Below are 19,140 nucleotides of genomic sequence, written 5' to 3' on the forward strand. Positions count from 1 at the left end.
TTTGCCAGAACAAGATTGAACTTCTGGTACCAATCAAAATTCAGAATAACTGTGACAGTTTGGAACTGATCTGTTAAGACTGTGCTTTTAAGGGGTCTACAGATGTAATTAGAACCCTTGGTCTCCAAGGATATCTGATGGTTATCTAATCCACATCAAGTAGCTCTAACTTTCAACTATAAAGGTAACAGATGTCAGTTCCATTGAACTGTCTTCATAAAAACTCAACAAAGTCTAAGCTAAGTTAATTTAAGTGTGCTTTTTTATTCTAAATAAGCAGAGGTAAATTTTTCATAAACAACAAATGTTGAGCTCATAGTGTGTGTGCAGTTTAAAGTATTTGAAAAATTTACAAGTGCTTATCATATGAGAAATCATTTCATTAATTACTCGTAATGTATACATAAAAGATACACATTTACAGGAAATCAAAAAGCTGATGGCAGATAAATTTGACAGTATTTACTAAATGAAGTGTGTACCATCAAAATTTGTCCTTCAGCTGAATTCTTACTCAGGAATGCAATTTTGTTTGTGTTTGTCAATATACATAAAAGTTTCCAAGCTTTTGTTTATTTTTGTCAGCTACTGCATGTATCAATCAGAACAACCTACTTTGTGTAAATTTGATTGGTTTCTAATGTGATCTATTGTTGCTGAGCCTAGTTTATATTATTTTATATTATTTCTCCTTGCGCTGTTGAGAATTCACGGAGGCATATCTCAAAACGAAAAAAGTCAGTATGGGAATCTCGATTGAGCAATACTGGTCAAGTATTGGCTCTCATGACAATTTCGTGAAAACAAAAGATATCTTATCACGTTTTAATGATCATTTTTGGAGTTTAATGTTTGTGATGTTTTATTTAAATGTATTTTAATTGCCAGTATTGAAACAAGTTGTTGGACAACACAAAATGTGGAATGATGTGATGTTTTGGTTTTCACAAATGATTTTCTACAATGTCTATTTTCCATTGCTTATAAGGCAGGCAAATGATGTAGAGGAAAATCCAGGCCCTACAATATTTGATGTCATCGATCCCACAAGAACAATATGTGCTGACTACAGTCAAGGAAATGAAGCTCTCTTTGGTGAAAATGCTGGTAAGTAATGTGTAGCAATGTCACTTACTGCTATTATTTATCATCACATAGAAGACATCAGTTTGTGGACTTCTTCCACTTTGAATAATATTCTTACAATTGGAAATAATTTGTATACTTCTATAAGATGTTCTGCCCAGACAAATGATTATGTGCTTTAACTGATGTTCCATACATTGTTTCAATGTACAATAAAGTATACACATTAGAATAGAGTGAGCTCCTCTTTGGTAGAGGAGGTAGCGCCGATGCTAAAAATCTCATCATTACTACTCCTAGAACTTCGTGTATTTGCTTTTTACCTAAAATCCACAAACCTAACAACCCAGGTCGACCCATCGTTTCTGCCTGCAGTTGTCCCACTGAACTTATTTCCAGCTATTTAGACAAAATTATGGCACCTATCGTCAAAACTCTACCGTCTTACATTAAGGACAGCCAACACGCACTTGAAATTTTTCGTGACTTTAGTTTCCTCGACCAAAACAAACTTATTTTCACCATGAATATAACATCTCTTTACACTGTCATTCCCAATGACGAAGGTCTCCGGGCCCTCAAACATTTTTTCGATCAACGCACTGTTAAGGAACCTAGCTCTGAAACATTACTCCGTCTGGCCGAACTAGTACTCACACTCAATTGCTTTTTATTCGGTGGTAACTACTACAAACAAACTAATGGCGTGGCCATGGGTACTAAAATGGGACCCAGCTACGCCAATCTTTTTGTAGGTTTTATCGAACATCAAATTTTTAGCCAATACCACGGCCCAAAACCTCAATTCTACGGCCGCTACATTGACGATTGCATCGGCGCTACCTCCTCTACCAAAGAGGAGCTCACTCAATTTATAACCGCCGTCAATTCCTTTCATCCGGCTCTTAAATATACTTGGGAAATTTCCGACACTTCTTTGGCTTTTCTAGACATCAAAATTTCAATTGAAGGCAACGGCTTATGTACTAGTGTTTACTACAAACCTACAGATTCACATAGTTACTTGTTGTATTCATCCTCACATCCATCACATGTCAAGAACTCCATACCTTTTTCACATTTTCTCAGACTTCGTCGTTTATGTAGTGACGACTCTGATTTTTCCGAAAAATCAGAGGCAATGTGCCAGTTTTTCGATAAACGCGGCTATCCTGTTTCTGTCGTTCAAGCGGGCTACCACCGTGCCCAACAAATCGATCGACAGGCAGCACTACAAACGGCCGAGAAGGAGAACACTGACCGCATTCCATTTACTCTTACATTTCACCCTCACAACCACGCAGTTAAATCTATCATTCTTAAAAAACTTTAAATTACTCCAAAACGATTCAGAGACTGGCACTATCTTTTCGCAACCCCCACTTATTTCATTCAAACGTGACAAAAAAAAAAGGCAGCTTTTTAGTCAGGAGTTCATTTCAAACCAATGACCAATCTGGAACTTTTAAATGCGCTCGCTCACGATGCAAAACTTGTCCTTTCATTCATAACGTAGAGAAAATATCGGGACCCAAAAGATCCATTAAGATCATTGATCACTTTACGTGTACCTCCGCCAATGTTATTTACTGCATAACTTGCACTTATTGCAATATGTTATACATCGGCGAAACAGGAAGACGACTGGGTGACCGATTCCGAGAACACCTTCGCGATGTGGAAAGAAATGACAAGGACGCATCCAAACCAGTCGCTAGACACTTTAATCTTCCTTATCATTCTAAACAGCATATGGCAGTTTGCGGCCTTTCCTTACATCTAGGCGGTTCGGAAAGCCGTAAAACACTAGAACAAAAATTTATATTCCAAATCGGAATCAACGAGCGCTTTTCATTCAACTAATTTATTCCTGTTTTCTCGTCACCATATTCCCACCAATGGCGTAGCTCCACTTTCTACATATAAATCCACACACAACCCACAATTCCTCTAATCGCTCTGACGAAGGGCTAACGCTCGAAACGTCAGCTTTTTTACCCTTTACGGTGGCTAATTTACGTTTTCAACCCAGTTGTTAACACCAAATTACCTTTCCTACAGTCGGCTTGTCTTCTAAGTGCGGCAAATGCAAGCACAAAAAACAAAGTTTATTTCCAACAGAAAGCCCGGGTGAACACAATTATGCGTCTAGTTTCATTCTGATATTGATGTTGATTTAACAGTCTCTTCTCTCTACATTCTGCTGATTCATTTGCAATTTTTTGTCTTTGATATTGAGATTGGGTTGCCAGCCTCTTTTTTCTTGATTCATAAGATTCATTTGCACGTTTCTTTTCCCTGTTCAGACGCTGCTGGGCCAGCCTCTTTTCCCTAGATTCCTCACTTTCATTCACCCTTCTTCTTTTCTCATATTCACATCTAGCAATCAATCGTTTTTCTTTTTCTTCTGGCGTTTCAGCTAAAGACTTTTGCTTCCTTTTCATATGTTGTGTTTGGTTTCTTTTATTTCTGAAAGGCAAATGTTCAATTTTTGGCCTCGTGAACAATTTGCAATCAAGTTCATTATCTCTGACGAAGACACCTTTAATTTCAAAAGGAACAACCCCTATTTGTAAGCAGGAAATTTTCAAATATGATATAAGGTTTTCAATTCCTTCAATGGTAAGCAAAGTACATTTCCCAAATGAGTGAGACATTCCATGCAAATCCCTGGAATGAGCATCAAAAATTTTAAAGCTTTGTTCTGAATTCTTAATCACTGCAATAATATTAATTCCAATCGTTAACAAACAACAATTGTAGTTAAGTTGACAATTTGAAAACACTTCCGCCAGAGAATTTTGAAGAGACATGTATGTCCCATCATTTGATGTCATGAACAAACTTCCTGTTAATGACTCACTCTATTCTAATGTGTATACTTTATTGTAAATTGAAACAATGTATGGAACATAAGTTAAAGCACATAATCATTTGTCTGGGCAGAACATCTTATAGAAGTATACAAATTATTTCCAATTGTAAGAATATTATTCAAAGTGGAAGAAGTCCACAAACTGATGTCTTCTATGTGATGATAAATAATAGCAGTAAGTGACATTGCTACACATTACTTACCAGCATTTTCACCAAAGAGAGCTTCATTTCCTTGACTGTAGTCAGCACATATTGTTCTTGTGGGATCGATGACATCAAATATTGTAGGGCCTGGATTTTCCTCTACATCATTTGCCTGCCTTATAAGCAATGGAAAATAGACATTGTAGAAAATCATTTGTGAAAACCAAAACATCACATCATTCCACATTTTGTGTTGTCCAACAACTTGTTTCAATACTGGCAATTAAAATACATTTAAATAAAACATCACAAACATTAAACTCCAAAAATGATCATTAAAACGTGATAAGATATCTTTTGTTTTCACGAAATTGTCATGAGAGCCAATACTTGACCAGTATTGCTCAATCGAGATTCCCATACTGACTTTTTTCGTTTTGAGATATGCCTCCGTGAATTCTCAACAGCGCAAGGAGAAAGCAACTGCAATACAACTTATTTCACTTTCTGGCACTTTCAGGTGGCTTCAGACACTTTAATACACTTTCAAACACTTTCAGACACTCAGTGGTGCAACCCGCACCGATAGATCAAGCCGATAGTTGTAGGCTTGTGAGAGTGCAATGACTCCTTTTAGTGTGGTACAACCCGTACCGAAGATTCAAACAATTAAATACTGTCTTTTAAGAACGTAAAAGCTCTTGTACAAGCTGCACTTATAACACAAGCCGGGTCTGAGTGTGTTGGCTGGTGTGAGGAGAACTAACCCGTGATACGATCACCTGGAAATGATTACTCGAGACCACGCTTACAATCAAGATGGCTGACTCAGACTAGTGCGCCGTACGATACTAGACCACGTGACAGACGCTCGACTTTCGTGGACAAATAAATAAATAAATCCGATCGTGCCATAATGTGGCTGCACAGGTTGTGTAAGCCACAAAAAAATTCTTTGATATAAACCGGGGCAAAATCAATGAAATAGGGTAAGAAATTTAGATAAACGTTTGATCCTTGATACACAAAAAATTCTATTCTAAACATTGGAAATAACATTAAAACCGGGAGCTCTCTTATCGCAAAATCATCAAAAAACCGATTAACCATGCCGTCGTAACAATCTATTTACTTTGTTCAGCAGTTTTGACCTGTTACAACCGGTTTGACTCAGACAGAAAGAACTGAGCTACCATTGGTTTACTGATGTTCTCCTTTTCCGCAATGGGAAACCATAAAAGAAAGGAAAGAATAGATGGCACATGATTTCTAAGGACTTTATGCGTTTCGGTTTCTTTTTTAAATAGGAGTACTTAGCTGGTAAGGGATTTGTTCACCGTGACCTGGCCGCACGTAACATCCTTATTGGTGAAGACAGAGCTGTAAAGATTGCTGACTTTGGCCTGTTACGTCACACGTATGGGGATATTTATGAAGTAAAGAACACAAGGAAACTTCCAATCAAATGGATGGCACCTGAGTCACTAGACAGTGGCGTATACACTTCCAAAAGTGACGTGTGAGTATATAAAGTTTATAGAGCACTTATAGTGGGAGGGGGGGGGGGTCTCTTGACGTACATCTTTCACGTTTTATTCTGAGCTCAACGTTTGCAAATGTAAGCAGTAACTAGCTCTCACATGTAAATGCATGTTCCTTACCAGGGAATCCTTCCCATTGAGCTTATCAACCACAGGGGAGTCAAATTCAGGAACATGATCGTCTGCATATTCTGTTCAAGCACCCTACAACTAGATTATGTATTAACGGTATACTTAAGTATTATTAACTGAGTTGATAACGTAAATTTACCACCGTAAATAATTGAAAAGCTGACGTTTGGAGTGTTAGCCATTCGACTATCCCTCTCGACGAAAGGCTAACGCTCGAAACGTCAGCTTTAAAACTCTCAGCGGTAGTCAATTTACGTTATCAACTCAGCTGATAATACTTAGTCATCCTGTTATACTCTCCGACCGACGTAGCACCACAGTTTTTTCAGAAACTTATCCCCTTTAGTAATTGACGGTGTCTGTCATCAGGCTTGCAAAGTAACATAAACTAATTATTTTAGCCCCTTTTTTTCGGCAGTTGGTCTTTTGGTGTACTTCTTTGGGAATTGTGCACAATGGGTGAGTAACAACACCGGATGTATCACAGCAAAAGTATCCAACCTCTTTTATCACAATAAATACCCCGAGAGAAACCCTCACCTGTAACACTTGTTTTTCAGTTATAGGTTCGTTTCAGCTGCCTAACTAAATTTTGCTATTTGTGCTGGACTATTTTTACTTCTGCTCAAGTAGTGTTAATTACTGCGAAGATCGCTTTCATATTCACGTCTGTATCCGCAGTTCAAATATATGACTTTCACATATTCTCAGTCGTTTATGCTGGACTGTGTTACAAATAAATGTGAGAGAGATTTGGATTGTGAATTTGAATCAAAGAGAAATAGACCTGCCTTTGGGGAAAAAAAGGCTAAAAGCGACCTGGCCGCTGAGAAATATGTCACGTGGTATTTGACATCTGTATTATCTCAAACCTTTTATTAACGAGGGGTCTAAGACTTATCGAAATTGTTATGAAACAATCTTCCTGATAACTTTTTTTCCTTCTTCTGATTTAACCTGCATCCAAGGTGGCATCCCCTACCCTGGAATAAGCAACAGAGAGTTGTTAAGACTTCTTAAGTCAGGATATCGAATGGAAAAACCAGCCATTTGCTCTGATGAGCTGTAAGTCTAACAAATAATCTTCAATTGTTCCATGCAATTAACGTTAATTCAACACGAACTAAATCTTTTCGACTGAAGTTTTTCTTTTTGCCTATTTGACTGAGCAAATCTCTTTTGAAGTTGTAGGTAAGGTCTCGCTAAGATATGCAGTTTAGCATCAAGGATGATAATAATCTTGATAATTCCATTGGGTTGAATAATTTTTAAAAAGGCTGACAATGGTTACGGAGGAATTCAGATCAATACTTGAAAAGATAGTGTGCCAGTATGAGAAACTCTACATGGAAACAAGTGTACCTAAAACGTTGATTTCAGGGATAGTTATGTCAGTGAATCACATTGTATTCCTATTAAGCTAACCATAAAAGAAAAAAAAAAGTAATGTCTTTTTTTCAAGAACATTTTTCCATTGTAACATCAAGATGGCCAAAATGTTCAGCAAGATATGGTTTTCAAAAGAATTATTGAGCGTATTTGGTGAAGACGCCTTTACATTGTACTTTGTTTTAAGCCCCGAGGGGAACTTTATCATGTCTCCATTCTCCTTGCTGTGCTTTAGTCGTCAGTGTCTGGACCAACAGTAAATAAGACGATAACTTCTACATAGCGCCAATGTCCTCATTGACACCAGAATACTTTGTATCTTCTCAGATACGAGTTGATGTTAGGCTGTTGGAGGGTAGACCCAGAGGAGAGACCATCATTTGAACAGCTGATAACAGGAATAGAAGAAATGATGACGAGGGACACTCCTTACTTTGATCTGAATGAAGACCATGAAAGCGATGCCTCTAACACTGAGATGACACCCGAAACTGACCAACCACATGCGTGATTAGTGTTTAGAAGGATAACTTTTCAGGTGAAAGTTGAGAATGATGTTGATTCAAGAAAAACATTTGATAATTTGTAATTTCGTTAACATAGAAACTTGCCAGTCATAGATGAAAAAACGGGGAGAACTATCAAAGAAAGGTTCTTCGTGTCTACTTTTGTAAAATGCAGGACAACTTTTGCCAAAATTAAGGTATTTTATAGAAATTTCCCGGTAATTAAACGAAAAAGCAAAACAAAACAAATAATGACAATTAACATCATTAGTGGCCTCAGAGACTTGCTAACTAAAAAGAGTAAACAGTTTATTTAACCAGAGGATGAGACACATTTGAGTTTAGTGTATAGTGGTCTATATGTAACTACCAACTTTGAAGAGTTACTGGCTTGAAACGTAAATAGTTCTGAAATACTCTTTGGATACGGTATGAACATAATCTGTTAATTACAACAGAATTTTAAGGAATCTATAGTAACAGTAATAAAAAATAATTAATAGTTATATAAAATGTTCTCAAAAATTACATCATTGATAAACAAGGAAGAAAAGTTGTTAATAAAGGATGAAGTCCCCAAAAGGCAGCTTTAAAACAACATAAGGTTTTGTAGAATGATTTCCTTCCAAGAGATTATAATCTCTTGTTTCATACCTAACATAATTTCGTATCTTACATAACAATCGTAATATCAGGAATATACTTTATTTCCAGGACTTTAAGGCTGTTGCACGAATGGTTTGCAGTGTTTGAATATTGTACAAAACACCCCCCCCCCTCCCCGTTTGCCCCTTTAATTGGAGAAAAAGCGCTCTAAGTGTAACATGGCGTACCCCACCCCCCCCCCCCCACCCTCCCTCCTGTGTACTCTATCTTTGTCTCAATGAGTCACTCGCTAACCATCCCTGAGTTATGTTTTGTAATTGCCCAAGGTTAAATATCTAAATCCTTTGTGTTTTTCTGTGTTGGTCCCAATTTGTTCCCCGAGACATTGAACTTTCCGGTTTCGTATGCACGTGGAAAAAATGAGAAAATCTCCTCATTTGTGATTTAATTACACTTTCCATGTGACCTTTGGCAAGTGGCTATGATGACAAAGAAAAGTATTTAAGTTCGATTTCGCCTTTTTCCTCTCGTACAGTCTCCGATGCTCACGAGAAGGAGCGACCTCTAATCGGAGGTGGAGCGCGGGCTCAATTCTCAAACAGCGGCTGATAGTAATAGCCTGCTCAAGATGACAGGTGCAGTAATCATATTTTTTCGATCGTTAATAAAACAATGCTTTGTCTTTAATAACTGAAGAACTGACAGACAAACTAATACAACTCGTCCCGACCACTGACAAAGCAATCTAGGAAGACATTCGGAGCCCACCCATGTCGCAGTTCTAGCCTAGAGTTACTGCGCTTGACAACACAGTATTTTCGTAGAATATTGTTGTGAATCAATGTTTTAAAACGTCACGATGTTTTATAAGTCGTAATCACTCCTTTTACAAGCTATCCTGAATCATTTGCTCCCAGAAAGCTGTCCAAACATTCCTCATTGAACGCCACTTCAACAGTCAACATTTACAAATACATTGAAGAGGCGTCAGAGCAGTTTGAAATATCGGATCATCAACGTACTCGAAGCAAATCACTACTACTTCCTTTCAGATACTACTTCCTTTCAGCTATTTTTAAATTTCCTGATGTTTCTTTTTCCCCTTTAGTCACTGACATTAGTTTTAACATTTGTTCTGATCAGGTTTTCCAAGTTTGGGAGATCGTGGCCTTATTTCTTCATCAGTTGATGCTCCTGGTATTCGTAGTTCCCATTAATTTTACCTATATTACAATATATAATTCAAAATACGGAATATAATGTGTAAGTACAGGTTATCAGGTTTCGAAAAAATTCTTATTAGAAAGCCAGTTCTGTTTCTCGAGAAAAACTTTTATTCTTTCTAGAATAATTTCTGGCTTGAGGGTTTTCGCATTTTAGTGCTGTCAATTCACGTCTGCTAATGTTTGATATCTATCATTTTTCTCACAGAGTATTAAATATCCTCACGTGTCAGGCGAGTCGCTAGGTATGTAAAAACATGTGGTAGTGTATTGTTAACAAAATGAAAGCAAAGACAAGCGCCGTTCAACTGTTTAACTGAGAAAGTTGCTTTTTGCGATCAATTTTCACAAATATTTCTCTGTCTTTACGGGCAAAGACCAACGATAAATGGAAGAATGACTTTCTGCCGTAGGTAATTCTTTATGAACTGCTAAAACTCATTATTTTATACCTTACAATTCCTATGTCAAAATTAGAGCATTCAATATTATCTTGTTGTCTGGTTGAAGGTGAATTCAGTCATCACAACAAGTCCATTTTCACAGATTGCTTTAAGAATCCTGTTGGTGTTGCTGATCCTAGAATAATCCCTGATAATCGGATAACATCATCTTCCAGTTACTACGGTCTGTACAGGGCGGTTTATGGTCGACTCAACGGTTACAGAGGCGGTGGTTGGTGTTCAAGTAAGACTGACAGTAATAGTGAACGGCTTCAAGTTGACATCGGAGAAATAATTCAAGCATGCGGTCTTGCTATCCAAGGAACAAGTCACCGGTGGATTAAAGCTTTCAAACTGTCAAACTGTCAGTAACTTTCATCAGACAGCTTAGTAGGTAAAGGGGTTTGACTGTATCAGGATTTAGATAAAGGTTGAATAATGCTTCTTTATTTGCAGTTCCAGGATGTCAGTACATCGACCTAGGACTAGGCAATGGATATACCCTAGATAGAGATTTCAGTTCGTCCTCTGTACTAAACGCAAACACACCTGCTAAGAATGTTCGATTGAACTACAATGGAGGATCATCATGGTGTGCCGCAACATATGGCAGTCAGCCATATCTACAGGTTGACTTTGAAAATCTTTATATCATCTGTGCTGTTTCAACTCAGGGGAACTCCCATGGAGACGAGTAAGTAAGGAAGTACACACTTCAGTCATCTAGGGATGGAACAAATTGGACAGACTGTCAAGAGGCGGGAATATTGAAGGTTTTGTCATCTTCAGAAACGTAATAAATAATATAATTCCTCTTACGATAGAGAGGTTGTTCCAGTTATCCAAGCGCACGATATAAGTGCTTGAAAAACAAATTAAACAAATTGCGAGTCAAAGGAAAAAACACAAACAAGGTAAACCAAGGTATTTCATATAGACTTGAGCAAAGGTAACGGCGAGAAACTTGCTCCTGTTGACTATCCACTGCTTGATCTCTTGAGTCATATAGTTCTGAAGAGTTAGTTGTAGATCCAACCATGCGCTCTACCTTGTCACTGTCAGACTATGAACTTGAGTCAGAGGTTGGCTGAATGTTGTTCTGACTGTCCTGCAAAATAGAAGTCAAAATCTTACTGCCAATATGTGCCTTCACCACCCTCACTTTCTAATCTTTCTTTCTTTTAAATGTAATATTGTGGTGATTAATATAAAGTTCAAGTTCACCTACTCTAAGGGGTGAAAACTAGTTTCAGTGATAGAGATCAATGTCATTGTATTCCTCTTGCTTTCTTTCCGCACGGTTCCTGTCATTATCTGTTGGCTGCTTATCTTTCCTCGTTTCAATGTTAGCTAGATGCTCAATTGCAATATAATCTGCAACAAGCGTTTCTGAAACAATAAATTTTTCAGAAAACTCTTTGATTGCCTTTTTATCCCCTGCTTTGAGCTTACCCTCTTGAAATATCTGTTTATTTGAGCTCGAGGCTGATAATCATTAGGTTTGCGGCCACTCGAAGGTGTTTTCGTGCTTGATAGGCAGTGAAAGTCGGGAAGTTTGCTGTAATCGGGATAGGGTCGTGGAGTTGGTGTAGCTGGAGGAGGACTTTCAAAGTTTTAAGGTTTATACTTCCATATTCAAACTTCATCTATAAAACGTAAATATTCCACGCTAATTGTTCGCATTTTCTTGTTTCAGCTCTCACACATTCAATATCGAGATATATTTATTTTCAAACATTTTGTGTTCACAGGCCAAATTTTCTGAGGTGTCTACGGCGTGGAACATACCATGTAGTAGTTAGGGGAGGGTCGCACTTTTGTCAGTGACCTAAAAGTGGGGAGTCAGGAGTTTTTTTTATGAAAATGCAAGGGAGGGCCAACACTTTTTTTGAAAAAAAAATTCCCAAGCCCTTCCCCCAAGAAAAAGCGTACATCTAGAAATAGAATAAGAAGATGGTAAGTTTTGAACTCGGTAAAAGAATAGAGAAAGTTGTTATTTCGTCTTATCAAAGAAAACATTCTGAGTCCCCATAAGGAATCGAACCTCAGACTTTCGACGTTCTACCACTGAGCCACAGAGACTCTATGGTAAGCAAGGTCTATTACAAAGTACATATATGACACGCGTCTAGCATACTGCTAGGATCAGTAATGTCGATAGCGTCATGATTTGTAAATAGAATAAGAAAGATGATAACCTTCGTTTGGGTGAGGGAAACGTTTAAAGGGGTAGGTAAAGGTATAACGTCAATTTCCTTATTTCCCTCTCGTGGTCTGCTTACAATCCGCAAATAACGTTTGATATTTTTTGTATCTACAGGTTTTCTCAGGAAATTTCAACCGAAATAAAACAGTAAAACAAATTTTGTGCAATGAGCTTGTTGCTAAGCGGTAACGTTTCATTCCTCAAGAACACTACGGAAACTGTTGTATGAGGGTTGAAATATACGGAATACCACTGGAAGCAGGTAAAGAGCAACATACCTTGATAATGATAAAAGAGCTTCCTTACGACAGCGCCTTAAGTACAAACCGTACTAGTAAATACAAAAGACCGTTTTGGGCACTTTTTAAAGAAAATCCGAAATAATAATACAAGCCGGATCACTGTGTAGCTTAGAATTTAAAGATCGGTAACCTCGTTCTGTTGACTGAGGAACTAGTTTAACCATTCATGTTTAATAGTACAGGCATTGAAAGACCATTTGGACTGACTTCACCCATAATTTTAATTTTTTAGTTTACCAATACACGTTGTGTTGTTTGAAAATGTTCACAAGACCTAACAATAATACCAGCTCGAACTCGCTCGAGAAGACTTTGCCAGTGAGAAAATCCCTGGTTGAATACCTAATACTGAGCAACGTCGGAATGAGACAGAAATTCTGACTTTAAATAATGCTTTTCCATTAAAGGACTATCCTGACTATTAGCCCGTTCTAACTCTGGGTCTTATGAGCTGATTGGTCAGTTTTTCCGTGATTTAATTGGCTGTGAGACTCAAATGGCGTAAGACGGTCGTGATTGGTCGTGGTCGGTTTCGATCCGTTAGTACAGTTAGGTCATTCTGCTCGGTTCGTTTGTAATGTTAATGTCATGAATAAGTCGTTTGCATGGTGCCGTTAGTAGTTGAGTCTGTTTCAAGCTATTAGCCAGCTTTCCAAAGTCAGTCGTTGAAAGTAGTTAGAGCTGTAAGTTAGACAATGCGCGGAGTCCTGGTCAATAGTGTGGCTCGTAAGTCGATGATGTTCAGCAATGTGACTGTTGACGTCACCTTTCTTCGTATAGAAATAAATATGGTACGGGTGGAAGGACAGAATATCAAGCATAACTCTGGTATTTCACAATGTCCAACAGTTCATGACTCTGAGTGTAGCGCCATGATTTATTTGTGAGATTCCCAACCTTGATCCGCCAAAAGCAGCGCTACAGAATACATAAGTCATTTACTTTGAATATTAAACTATAAACTCTTTGATAGCAAGTAATAAGGACATCTGTGCGCTTAAAGTGAGTTGCCTTTCTTTTTGCTAGATCTTGCCTTGTATCAGTCTGCTTCTCAGTCTACTACAAGGTCAAATTATACCCCTAACAAAGCTGTGGATGGAGATATTCACTCCTGTGCTACAACTCAGTCCCAGCAGGACCCCTGGTGGAGAGTGGACTTAGGAGCATCGCGGGTTGTGGCTAAGGTCATCGTTGCATACAAAAATCAAATGGAAGGACTTCAAGTCTGGATTGGTGGGTTCAGGGAATTGTGAAAGAAAATTAAGTAATCATAGAGTTATTGTCATGAGAACCTGCCCTAAAAAAGCCCTTCATAGATGTAGCTGTAAAACAGGGAAGAAGTAACATTAAAACGGGAGCCTCGAGAATGTATGTTTTGCTAACGGTTACTGTATGTCTTTTTCACGGAGAAGTGAAAAATAAAAGAAATACCTGATCCCCGATAAATTTGGTACTTGAGGAGAACAAAATTTTAAAAAGGCAACGCCAAGTGGATTGCATTTCAAATAACAACGTGTTCTGTGTTCATGTTCAACAGGTTATGATAGTGACAACAGAAGAAGTTCAAACTTTCTTTGTGGAGGAAAACTCCTTTCCAAAACATTTCTAAACATTTCTCAACGACTTACCATATTTTGTCTACCCAGACTTGTCGGAAGTTTTGTTTTTATTGAAGATTCAGGTGCTAACAGAACACTGTCCTTGTGTGAGGTGCAGGTTTATTCCGAGAGAGAGACAAGCAATGGTAAGCAGCTGTCATGACTACTTGTCTAATTTTCACTTTCACTGATAGGAGTTATTTCTTTCTATATGGAGAAAGATGTCAATCGACTCGACACGAGCCTGTGACACAGCAAAACTCTGATTCCCCAACAAGGCATTGATCTTCATTCCAGCTGTTTCAAGCTGGTTCGAGGAAATAGGGAAGGGTTTAGTACAAATTTAAGTCGAACGTTCTTTTTGGGAAAGCGAAGCATTTTACAACATGGCGAAAAACATACTTCTGACTCTTATTTAATTCCTTCTTTATACAGTGGAGCCTTTTTCCAACAGCAAAACTCGAGAGCGAGATAAGAGAAGAAAGGTGGTTGTTCTTAGTGGGGATGTGGCCGTTGATAAGGATTCCAATTTATTATGTTTCCCCTTATCTGTTTTCTTTTCCTTTTGAAGCTGTCAGACACAGGCAATTAATTTGGCCAACTCCAACATACACTCGGACAAACGTTTTACAGCCTCATCGTTTCTGGCGAACAATGAACCGTATAAAGCACGCCTCAGGAATACCTTAGGAGCTTGCGTACCTAGCAGTAACAACAATACTAACGATTACCTGGAAGTTGAGCTGGGAGATGTGTTCTTTATTTGCGCTGTAGCTACTCAAGGACATCCAATTCGACAGCAGTGGACCGAAAGTTATAAGCTGCATTTGTTCCTAAGGAATTGGATCACCTATAAAGAGAACAACTCGGAAAAGGTTTGAAAAATAGTAAACTCGTTATAGAGATATTCTATAGTTGCCTGGTAATAACGAAAATTGTTTCTTTCGGTGTATCGATTAGTGTACGGTTACATTTTTTAATTATGAAAACTGTTTTTACAAGTGACCCAAAGGTGATATCAGCTCACCTTCCATTGGATCAAGTTTGTAAGGTGTCTTACTCTCAACGGACAAGATTTGCAGTAGGTTATGGGAGAGAGGGAGAGCTAAATTTTGATATGAGTCAATGAATCTTTGATCCTTGTTCGATAAGGAAAACTGAGTTTCAGTTTATTTCTAATTAAATGTTGCAATAGATTTTCAGGGGTGGCGGCAGCCAGAATGAAATAGTGAAACAAGTTCTGGTAGAAGTGACAAAGGCTCGGATCATTCGGTTCCAACCTATTATATTCAAAAAGTTCTCAGAGTGGAAGTGTATGGAACAAAAACACCCGCAGGTGCGTCAGTGTTTGATTTTGAGCTTTTTGAATGATATATTTTGAAATGAACACACTATGATAAAGGACCAGACCCATCAAATGTTTTAAAACATCAACTATTCAGATTTATGTTTATTGATATCTAAGAATCAGAGTATGACAACTTTTCTTTTAAAAAGGAATTCAAGTGTAAATGGTGTAAAAAAGTTGTTTTTAAAGAACGCAAGAAGTAGATCAAATGCGTTACCTTAACTCCACAAAATCGTGACCTTTTTCCATAAAAAAAATGAATTACTCCGTATGAGATTGTGCCATGCTGCTTGGGTGAAATCACCTCATATTTCATTAAGTGAGCATGTAGAAAGTCATTTTCCCTCACGGAAAGAGAAATTTTACTCCCTTGAACGTGAACACGATAAGGTAAGGTGGACGACAGGGATCTGGGGAAAGGCGGGAGAAAAGTACTTTGCACTGTTCCATTGTTCAAACCTTACGTCAGCCAGCCCAGTAACTTAGCTGCTGATTGGACAATTCATAATTTATATTCGATGAGCAACTTTTTAACAAGTCAATTAATAAAGCTCCAATTAGATCGTGGAGTTATTTTCTGCTACTGAAAATTTCGTACACGTGTGACAATGATGTTTTCTTGACTCTTATATATTATGTAGCGACTGATTCCACACTGTTAATTTGACGCGGAAGAGATAAAGTTCATCCAGCAATGATTTAATTCAAGTTCAAGGAATTTTTGCACACTTGCGCGAGCTTACAAGAATCCCTCGCTTTCAGCAAATGAAAGTCAGCGTAGGGGTCAGGTGCGGATGCACATTGCGTTTTATGAATACTCCGTAGCAAAGCCTTTATTTATCGCTATTGCTTCAGATAAACCGTCTCCTCTGATTATAAAAAGCAAAGAAGTTCAGATCTCTTGATGTGATGTGAACCTCAAGTGGGGTTCCACACAAGACAACGGCTGTCCGCTGACCATGTATACAGTATATTACAGAGAGGTGCAATCTTTGGGTGAAGATGAGTACTGGCATCAAATCAATGTTACCACGGACTCTACTTCAACGAATCTCACGTCGCTCAAGTGTAACTCTGAGTACACTTTTAAAGTGACTTCTTGGAATGAACTGGGAGAAAGTAACACCTCAAAAGAATGGCGTATAAAAACTGCTCAGATCACTGACATTTCTCGCGGACGAACCCTCAGTATTGCTTTATTTGCAGGATGTGGGCTACTTATTCCCTTAACCATTGGAATCCTTTGCTTCATGATCAGACAAAGGAGAAAAAAGAGGAAAATTCGAGGCCACAAAACAAGAAGGTTGGAAAACTTTTTATTCTAAAAACGTGTTAGCTAACCCAAATCCAAACCGTAAAATGTTGTTAATTATTATATTCCAGAGAACTTCTGCTTCAGTGAGTGAATGTGTTTCTCCCGTATCATCTTTACATATGTTAATTAACATGCATTTGATCATAAAGCCCGCCCTCTAACAAACTATCTATCCCTTAATGCTTCGTATACGAGTATGTTTAAAATCTTGATGAACAAAAGAGAAAAGACTCTTCAATGTTATATTAGATCGATGTCAGACATTGTCCCCTTGCTGTTAAAAGAAATTCCCCCAGAACGTGTAACCATTATGGAAGAGCTGGGTCGAGGCGCCAATGGTAAAGTACACAAAGGAATTTTAAAAGAAATGCCGAGGGTTGAAGTGTTTTTCAAGCCCAAAGAAGAAAGAGTGGATCATATTAAAGAAGGAAGAGTTGTCGCCGTAAAACTCTTACATGGTAAGGAATCACTGCATGATATATTCGCTTTTTCGGTTATGCGAGCCTTTTGAAGAAATCACGATGAAAAGGTTAGTGACTCAGAACTTCATAGTTATGGATCTATTTTTATTCAATCCTTTACTTGAGACAAGACAACTGAAAGAAGATGAAATTACCAAACGTTATTCTGTCAAACACGTCGAGTGCCGACTGTAATCACTGATGAAATATACTTCCACATGGCTAGTCACGAATACCAGTCTCTAAAAGTATGACAGCTTTTTCTCTACACTTGCTGGGCTCTATCCTCGTGGATCTTCTGTGTTTAAACATTCCACAGTTTGGTAACGTGTTTTCTTCACAGGCTTTCGACTTCTGTGATCGTCGTGACCGTTCAGACCAAATTACACAGAAGGATCCGTCTTAAATTCTACTTCCCAGCCGGTCATTCGAAAAAGAAGTATCTTGCCAAAATCGTTGTAGGAGGTTCTACGAAAATTGAGTCGAGCGTATGAGTCGCCAGTTATTATGAAATAATTTACTGATCAACGTAGTGAAATATTTGTGAACATGCATTACTCCATCGTCATTCAGCGAATATAAGCTTTATTTAGTTAAATCGAGGACTTAAATTCTCTGTGTTTTATCATATTCCGATTTCAGAAAGAGCCGATGAGGAAGGGCAAGAACAGTTTGTCAGAGAAATTTCGTTTATGCAGCGAGTTGGTACTCATAGGAATGTGCTAAGCATGATTGGTTACTGGGACAGATCAGAGCCAATCATGCTAATCCTGGAATATGTTCCACGTGGAGATCTTCTGCAGTGGCTGAGGAACAAAAGGCAACAGATAAAAATATTTTGTACCTTTAAAACCAGGATACACTGGAGAGACCACCGATCCATCGCAAAGCACAAATACCGTCTGAAAAAAGTCGGAAAGGTGATCTAATTCGTAAGTCTACTTGAAGTACCAAGAACAAATACCACCTGGGTTGTGAGCGGATGCGGATGATACATTTCACCGTTTTTTTCCGTTAACAGAGTTTCCAAAACGCTGTTACGATTCGCTATCTCTGAATTTAGATGGTCTAACAATTCAAAATTGTTTGACATATTTTGTCAACTGTTTTGTTCTCGAAAAGTGGAATTGTTCCAACGTCATCTTTCATTGATTTCAGGTAAAATGTAAAAACGGCATTGATGGTGTGGTTTTTGAATCTGTGAACGATTTATCAGACAGTAGTTCGAGTTCAAATGTAGCTGCCACAGCTGGTACGTCAGAGGACGAAGGCTTTCACGATAGTAGAGAGAAACTCACGACTGTGCAGGAATTCAAAGTCTCCGAAAAACAAGACTTCAGCGTCACGTCGGACATTTTAATTAATCTGGTAGAACAGTCATTTACAGACGAGAAAAGGAATGACACTGAAGAACTTAGCATAAAAATTTCCCAAACTGATTTTCTATCTGGCCTCGAAGGAGAGAAAAACTCAAAGTTTCTTAGAAACTTACCCCCTCTAGTAATTGACGGTATCTGTCATCAGGCTTGCAAAGTAACATAAACTGATTATTTTCGTCCCTTTTTCCGGTAGTTGGTCTTTTGGTGTACTTCTTTGGGAATTGTGCACAATGGGTGAGTAACAACACCGGATGTATCACAGCAAAAGTATCCAACCTCTTTTGCCACAATAAATACCCCAAGGCAAACCCTTACCTTTAACTCTTGTTTTTCAGTTATAAGTTCATTTCAGCTGCTTAACTACATTTTTCTATTTGTGCTGAGCTATTTTTACTTCTGCTCAAGTAATGTTCATTACTGATAAGATTGCTTTCATATTCACGTCTTTATCCGCAGTTCAAATATACGACTTTCATATATTCTCAGTCGTTTATGTTGGACTGTGTTACAAATAAATGTGAGGGAGAGTAGAGGGAGGGCAAAAAAAATTATTCAATCAACAACCTCCGAACCTGAGAGGCGTT

The 19,140-nt window shown here is 38.1% G+C and overlaps 1 protein-coding gene and 1 pseudogene across 1 annotated transcript in view; both read left to right on the forward strand.

Annotated features, from left to right (window-relative positions):
* Positions 1 to 7,681, forward strand: part of LOC136280333 (uncharacterized) — a 27,547-nt gene extending 19,866 nt beyond the window's left edge. Inside the window, exons 17-20 of the mRNA XM_066165350.1 lie at positions 5,415 to 5,626; positions 6,199 to 6,239; positions 6,749 to 6,845; positions 7,497 to 7,681. Coding sequence (XP_066021447.1) covers positions 5,415 to 5,626; positions 6,199 to 6,239; positions 6,749 to 6,845; positions 7,497 to 7,680 — 534 coding nt within the window. The 3' untranslated portion in view covers position 7,681. The remainder of the gene's footprint in view (positions 1 to 5,414; positions 5,627 to 6,198; positions 6,240 to 6,748; positions 6,846 to 7,496) is intronic.
* A 1,228-nt stretch (positions 7,682 to 8,909) lies between these two features.
* On the forward strand, positions 8,910 to 18,719 carry LOC131790497 (uncharacterized; annotated as a pseudogene).
* Positions 18,720 to 19,140: the final 421 nt, after the last annotated feature.

The sequence above is a fragment of the Pocillopora verrucosa genome, chromosome 4 (assembly GCF_036669915.1).
Source record: "Pocillopora verrucosa isolate sample1 chromosome 4, ASM3666991v2, whole genome shotgun sequence".
Lineage (NCBI taxonomy): Eukaryota > Metazoa > Cnidaria > Anthozoa > Scleractinia > Pocilloporidae > Pocillopora > Pocillopora verrucosa.